The sequence below is a fragment of the Bison bison genome, unplaced genomic scaffold, assembly GCF_000754665.1.
Source record: "Bison bison bison isolate TAMUID 2011002044 unplaced genomic scaffold, Bison_UMD1.0 scf7180017845286, whole genome shotgun sequence".
NCBI classification, from domain to species: Eukaryota; Metazoa; Chordata; class Mammalia; order Artiodactyla; family Bovidae; genus Bison; species Bison bison.
In genome coordinates, this window is record NW_011475859.1 from 1 (window position 1) to 7,387 (window position 7,387).

The 7,387-nt window shown below is 34.9% G+C and overlaps 1 protein-coding gene across 1 annotated transcript in view; it reads left to right on the forward strand.

The window, feature by feature from the left end:
• The first annotated feature begins 156 nt into the window (after positions 1-156).
• The window catches only part of LOC104983676 (caspase-13), a 13,126-nt gene continuing 5,895 nt past the window's right edge, over positions 157-7,387 (forward strand). The window contains exons 1-5 of the mRNA XM_010833197.1: positions 157-2,188; positions 2,986-3,159; positions 4,400-4,634; positions 5,452-5,595; positions 7,040-7,149. Coding sequence (XP_010831499.1) covers positions 2,066-2,188; positions 2,986-3,159; positions 4,400-4,634; positions 5,452-5,595; positions 7,040-7,149 — 786 coding nt within the window. The 5' untranslated portion in view covers positions 157-2,065. The remainder of the gene's footprint in view (positions 2,189-2,985; positions 3,160-4,399; positions 4,635-5,451; positions 5,596-7,039; positions 7,150-7,387) is intronic.

The window sequence follows — 7,387 nt, forward strand, 5'->3', positions numbered from 1 at the left end:
TTTACTTTATCTTAATCTGCCTGCAATGCAGGAGACCTGGGTTTGATTCCTGGATCAGGAAGATCCCCTGGAGAAGAGAATGGCTACCTACTCTAATTTTCTTTTCTGGAGAATTCCATGGACAGAGGAGCCTTGTGGGCTACAGTCCATGGGGTAGTAAAGAGTTGGACACAACTGAGTGACACTTTCACTTTCATACAGACTATGTACCAGGAACTGCTATTTAGTCAGGAAGATAATTATTCAAATTCTTTTTTTTTTTTTTCAAATTCTTAACTTGCCAAGGGAGATGGCCTTGTCTTATCTAGTATCAGTATCTTTATTTTTGTTTCAGTTTAAGAGATTTCCTCAGCACACCATTAGATAACAGATAAAACTGAGATATTAAAATTTTTTATCTAAACTCCTAATTTTTTTTTCTTTTTCTTTTTTTTTTTGCTGTTCTGTCAGGCCCATGGGCTTTGGACAGCAGGCTACACTATATTTATTACACTGTATTGAAATGATTCATGCTAATTTTACTATTAGATATAAGAAAGTCTAATTTTCAGTTTTATTTGTAAATGCTGCCTCTATATGTAGACACATAATGGCCACTAGGAGATAACATTTGTTAAATTCGAGAGTACACCAAACCTGTAAGTTACCTGAAAACAGGAGACTTTCAATGACAAAACATGCCTTCTGACCAGAGACTATCCCAGGACCCCAGACATCTTCACATTGGCAGAATCTTCTGAAATAGGTAGATATGTTCACATAATCTATGAAAATAAATGTTCAGAGAGTTTGGTACCCTTTGCTTCCTCTCCAGAGCTTAGATTTTTAGCATACTTTTTAGAAAGACATTTAAAAAAACAGTATTTAAAAAGTAATGGAAAAAATAAATGAAATAATTATGGAAGATGATATTGGCTTTCTAATGTAAATCAAATTAATAAGAAAAAAATTGATTAGTTCATGTATATGAACATAGAGGTTTATTCCTTTCATAGACAAAAACCTTGTTATATTAGTTCTTGATAAATTTCTCTTCGGGTTTTTGCTTATGAGGACACTCTTCCTTCCCTCTCAAAGGAAGGGCTTTGGACTTTCCCAGTCTCTTGCACAATCTTAGTCAAATGAGGCCAACCAGTTTCCGAAAATATTACATTTCTCAAAGGATTAAGGCAGAATGAGTCAGAAACAAACATTTCCAAGAGGGAGAAGTTATTTCCTCTATATGGGTTGAAAACCTAGTGCTGGTTATTCAGCATTTGGAGGCAGACATTCAGAGTATGTAGAATGTAGAATCTCTGACAAATTTGTCCTTTTGACACTGGGTACAGTACTATGGTTAACAGACAGCATTTCTCTCTTAAATAGTTGAATTCACAGCTTGATGAGGAATCCTTGAGGCTCACTTTCTCTGGAAAGGTTAAGAACTCATGCTGAGGTTGAAAAAAAAATACCTGGGTGATACAAGATTCAAGATTCCTTTAAGTATTTGGGGGTGTATGTGTCTGTATTTGTTGTGTGAATTAGGAATGGACTTGGGATATCGGACTTAGCTTTTATGTGCATAAATTGTGTCTAGTAACACATTAAAATGATAAAATTTTGATATATTATGTTAATTTTTAAATTAATTGATACTATATTTATTTAATGTGGGCATTAGAAAATTTAAAATTGCACATGTGATTCAATTATATTTATAATAGATAATACTGATGAATATTTAGTCAATGTGCTCTTGCTCAGAGACAACAGAAACTCCACATAGATAATTAATACCTTAGAATAAAACTATTTGAAAAATAAAATTGTTTTGTTCAGTAAGGAACAAAGTTATTTGATCCCAAATCATCAAGGTTATTTTTTTCACAATATCAGAATATGTTATTGCATTTGTTAGTAGCTCTGCTTTTACTACCAAGTATTTCTCCTTTCTTTTCCAGTGATAATACATTTATCTCCTATCACCAAATGTGTTAAAATCTTTTCCCCAGACTGTCCCCTCTCTGTCAGTCTTCTTTGGTGATAACTGGGTCACAAGGACATATATTACCAATTATATCATGTGATGTATCCTGCAGCTCCTGAGGAAACTGTGGCTGGACCAGATGAGTCAGTGGGATCTGCAGCTACCCTCAAGCTTTGCCCTCATGAAGAATTCCTGAAACTGTGTAAAGAAAGGGCTGGAGAGGTGCTGTGTTCTGTACATGAAAGGGAGGAAGAGAAGCAACTGCTTTCACTAATTACATAATTTCTTAAAGCGCTAGTTACAGAACAGCAGGGTGGGGACAGTGGTAATTTTGTTTATAAATACTTTGAGCAGGAGGAAATCACATGGCCTCACACAAATTCCAGTTCTCTTTCCCTATGATAAAATATGTCTGTCATTTTTTCATTTATTTGTTGTCAAATATATTTGGGATTTATTAGAATTTTAGCTGTAGTCACAGAATCAAAATATTTATGAAATAACATGACTGAGTAATAATTGGTTGCATTCTAGTTAAAAAAAAATGTTAACATCTGCAAAACATAATAAATTAGTATTAAAAATAGTAACAAAATAATGTTACCTAAGGCAAATAATCTTTGGTGTATTTATTTTTAGCTGGAGCCAGTGGCAAATATCTCCTAGTTTTTACAAAATTTGACCTGAATCTTGAACGTTTAGAAAGATTTGACTAGGTGTAGAAGAAAGACGAGAAGGAGAGGGTAGGAGTTGTTCTAGTCTCCTCAAGATTCTTGAGTAAACATTACAAATATGTTTGGATCCTGTTCTGGGCTTTTGAAAGACAATTCACTTCCAATTTGTACTTTTTTCTATTGTCAATTTAATCCATTAAGTAAGAAAGAGGAAGGACAGTGTCTTCTGGTATAGGATAGGAGAGGAGACAACTATGCAAGCCCTTAATAGCAACAGTGATTGGTATATGAAGGTTTAAGAGAGATTTAGGTAAATCAAACTCATTGCATATCAATTTTCTGTAGATCTATCCAATAAAGGAGAGAAAGGACCGCACTCGTCTGGCTCTCATCATATGCAACACAGAATTTGATCATCTGCCTCCCAGGAATGGGGCTGCCCTTGACATCCTTGGAATGAAGCAGCTGCTTGAGGGTCTTGGCTACACTGTGGAAGTGGAAGAGAAACTCACAGCCAGGGTAAGGGTCCCTCACCTACCCTGACACACACATATTCAACACATATCCAATACATATGGATCCTCCTACTAGCAAGGGAACTTTACAATACAAGCAAATGCTTTAATAATCATAGGTCTCATTTATGTGCATGTGTGTGTCTAAGTATGTGAATGTGTGTTGTAAAGTAAATATTAAGACAGGTGAAATCTGTGTCTCTTTAGAGTTTCAAATATCCTTAATTCCATAAAACCTGACAAAAAAACTGATGGGCATGTATACCCACACAATTCTGAAGTGTGAAGGTTGAGATTCAGCCCTAGTATTTCCCAGAAAATTCTAGAGTAAAGAATGCTAGCAGGAGTGAACTGCTATTTACAGCATTCACATAAATGCTGAATCCTGACTCTGGCAAAGGCTATGCTGGCATGGGGGATGGGTCAGTAAATGAGACAGAAGGTTCCCAGCTCACACTGATGTAGGTTAACTTGCTGGGTGGCAGGGAATGATCAAACCATAAGCAAAACAGAACATTTCAGAAATTTGATGTATCTGTATGTCTTTGAGATTGAAAAGAAAGTGAAAAGGAAAAAAAGGAAACAAAATAATACATTGGTGAATGGGGAGTAATAATGTTTGATTGTTTTATTGATAACATAATAATAAGTAATAATGTTTCCATCTTGACCAAGAAAAACATCTGTGAAGAGATAATATGCTGTTGGACACATGACTATCAGAGACAAGATTGCTCTAGAAAGATGTGAATTAAATATATTCCAAGAAGGCATGACTACAAGTGAAAAGTCTGAACTGAATTTGAAACTGTTACATGAAAAGTAGGAAAAGATCAGTGTAACCAGAGGAGGAGGAAGAATGTCAGAAGGAGAAGTATGCTCATGTCAGAAGTTTTATTTTATTCTAAGTATGATGGGGAGTGTTTTAGAAGGAAAATGGTTTGATACATTTATTATTCAAGTTTCTTATTAAGTAGTGAGAGAAAGGAAAGAGTTGAAAGGGAAAGTATATAGTGACAATAAACAAATGTAAAATGTATTAAGAGGACAGGTTATATCAGGACCAAAATTTGAATCTACTGATCCATTATAGAAACAAAAATAAAATTATCATTGAGTATCCACTATGTAAAGGTACTGTGACTGAAATGTTGCAGACCTTTCTTATACTGATCATAAAAAATAGGAAGTCAGTTTAATTTTAATGCTTGTCCCATTGAAATAAGACTTTGTGGTCTTTTCAGGACATGGAATCAGTGCTGTGGAAATTTGCTGCACGTGAAGAGCACAAATCCTCAGACAGTACATTCTTGGTGTTCATGTCTCATGGCATCCTGGATGGGATCTGCGGGACTATGCACAGTGAGGAAGAACCAGATGTGCTACCTTATGATACCATCTTCCGGACATTCAACAACCGTAATTGCCTCAGTCTAAAGGACAAACCTAAAGTCATCATTGTCCAGGCCTGCAGAGGTGGTGAGTTGTGAGATGAAAATCCAAAGTTCATAAAGATCATAAAGGTGTTTGTAGTGCATGTTTTATTTCCAGGGGAAATAATCTTAAACTAAATTGAATTATTAGGAAATTCCATTTAGGGGGCTGATCTCATGAGACTTGTTAGATGATAAATTTCTGATAAATTAACTGAAAAATTCAATCTAAAGTAAGTGATTAAGGAGATCACTAGAATCCTCAAAAAATTAGACATAAATATTCTAACCTTGGAATGAAATCATTTAAATGATTGCTTTGCTTGTAAATTTTTACAGACATTTTGATGTTCTCTGGCTTGAGAGGAACTTCATTTGAAAGTTGGGATATTAATAATAGCAATACATTTTTCTTTTTTTCCTCATAGATTATTGAAATGGAAATGACTTGGGAGATGAGGGAACTTGGGATTTCAGGGAAATGTTTTTGTTTTCTTCTTCTTCTTTTTTTTTGACTCCCAATTGCCATTTTAACTTTTAGAGCAGTTTTTAAAGATGAAAAGTAGAAATAATTTAGCTATAAAATGATAAATATGCTCTGAGATTATGCAGATAAGGCTTTAACTCCTTTGTTACTCTCAGCAAATGTATTCCTCCAGTTTTACCATGTTTTTACTATTAATTGGCACATTGCTCAATGACATAAGAAAAAGACAGTGTTGGGTGGAGATGCACTCACTTGTGTGTATTTGTGTGTGTACTTCTGTGTATAATACTAGTTAGAATAAACATTGTAAAATAATGAGGTAATTGCAATAGTCACACTGAGGGATACAGTGTGAAGAAAGTTGATGTCTCTACAGCAAATCGTGGGGAATTGTGGGTCAGTGACTCTCCACCAGCCTTGGCAGACAGCTTTTCACAGTCATCCGAGAACCTGGAAGAGGATGCTGTTTACAAGACCCATGTAGAGAAGGACTTCATTGCTTTCTGTTCCTCAACTCCACGTATGTATCTTTCAGTTGCAGACAGGGATTTGTGGGTCTAAGGCTATCTCTGAATGATTCCTAAAAAAAAAAAAAAAAAAAGAGTAAGAATGATTTGATACAAATTTTGAATACTGTCAATATGTTTTACTTTTTCTTCACTTTTAAAAATTTATTTTTATTATCTGTTGTACTTTATAGCCAAAAGTATCATAACCATTAGAACAACCTAATACAAAATAATCCCTTTACTATCACACTGGTTACAAACAGATTATTGATTCAGTTTTCTATTAAATTCGTGTAACATTTTGAGTATAGTGTTTTTGGGATCTAAGGACTGACTGCCCTTTCTGAAAAACTATCAACTCCAACTCATGTTCTCTATTATTTCTCATCTGGTGCTTCTTAGAACAGCACCATAAACATGCACTAGCAAGTAGGTGCATATCCTTTTAGAGGAAGAAGCAAATGATAAAATGGGGCTTATTACTAGTAAGAGAAGAGCGTTTACTTCTTCAAATCTACATAATCATCTTGAGAGGCCTTGTATCTGAGCATTTCTAACTTGAAGATTTTAATCATTCATCACTTTATTGAGGCATAATTAACATACAAAAAGCTGTACATGTTTAATGTATATAGTTTAATGACTTAGGAGTTAAGTATATACCACTATCTATACCACTATCTGTTACCACTATCTATACCAAAAACATATTCCTCCCTTCCAAAAGTTTCATTAAATCTATTGATTTATTTAGGAGAAGGCAATGGCAACCCACTCCAGTACTCTTGCCTGGAAAATCCCATGGATGGAGGAGCCTGGTAGGCTGCAGTCCATGTGGTCGCTAAGAGTCGGACACGACTGAGCAACTTCACTTTCACTGTTCACTTTCATGCATTGGAGAAAGAAATGGCAACCTACTCCAGTGTTCTTGCCTGGAGAATCCCAGGGATGGGGCAGCCTGGTGGGCTGCCGTCTATGGGGTCACACAGAGTCGGACACGACTGAAGTGACTTAGCAGCAGCAGCAGCATTCATTTATTTTGTTCACTATATTGTGAAAGACATCATGATTTATAATCTGTAAACAACCACCTGTATGAATATGGAGAAATTCTTCCTTCTGAACCTGTATTCCTTCCTCTGTAAAATAGGATAATTACAATCATCTCTCAAGCCTCTTTTCAAAGCCAAGTGGATAAACATAAACACATAGTAGAGAGTCAGTCTCCAAAAGACAATGCAATCTCTATGAAATGAACTTCAGTTGTGATAATCTGCTTCTTTAGTTGAACTTCTTTTGGAAAATGAGTTAATGGAAAGTTGTAAGTTCTTCTCCTAAATATGTCAGGATAATTCCCAAGATACATTTTTGTTTTAAAAGACAAAAAAAAAAAAAGTAAGAAAAAAAAAATTATGAACACCACAGCCCAAGGCTTACCACTTCTTATCATCATAGATAATGTGTCCTGGAGAGACATAAAAAAAGGTTCTCTCTTCATTACACGACTCATCACATGCTTCCAAAAATATGCTTGGTGCTGTCATCTTGAGGAAGTATTTAGGAAGGTAAGTTCATCTTTTCTAATCATTAATTCGTTAAGGAAAACTTAAATATTATTTGCCTTTCAAGTGACAATAAAAGATTTTTTCAGGCACACAAAAGTAGAGTAGCACTTGGTTTCTGTAATTCAGGTATTTAATATACAATTTACAAAAAGACTGCATTAATGCACCACAGAAGAACAAAATGCTACAAAATATGAGCTTGTATCTTATGGGCTATAAGTTTCTTATAATTCAAAGA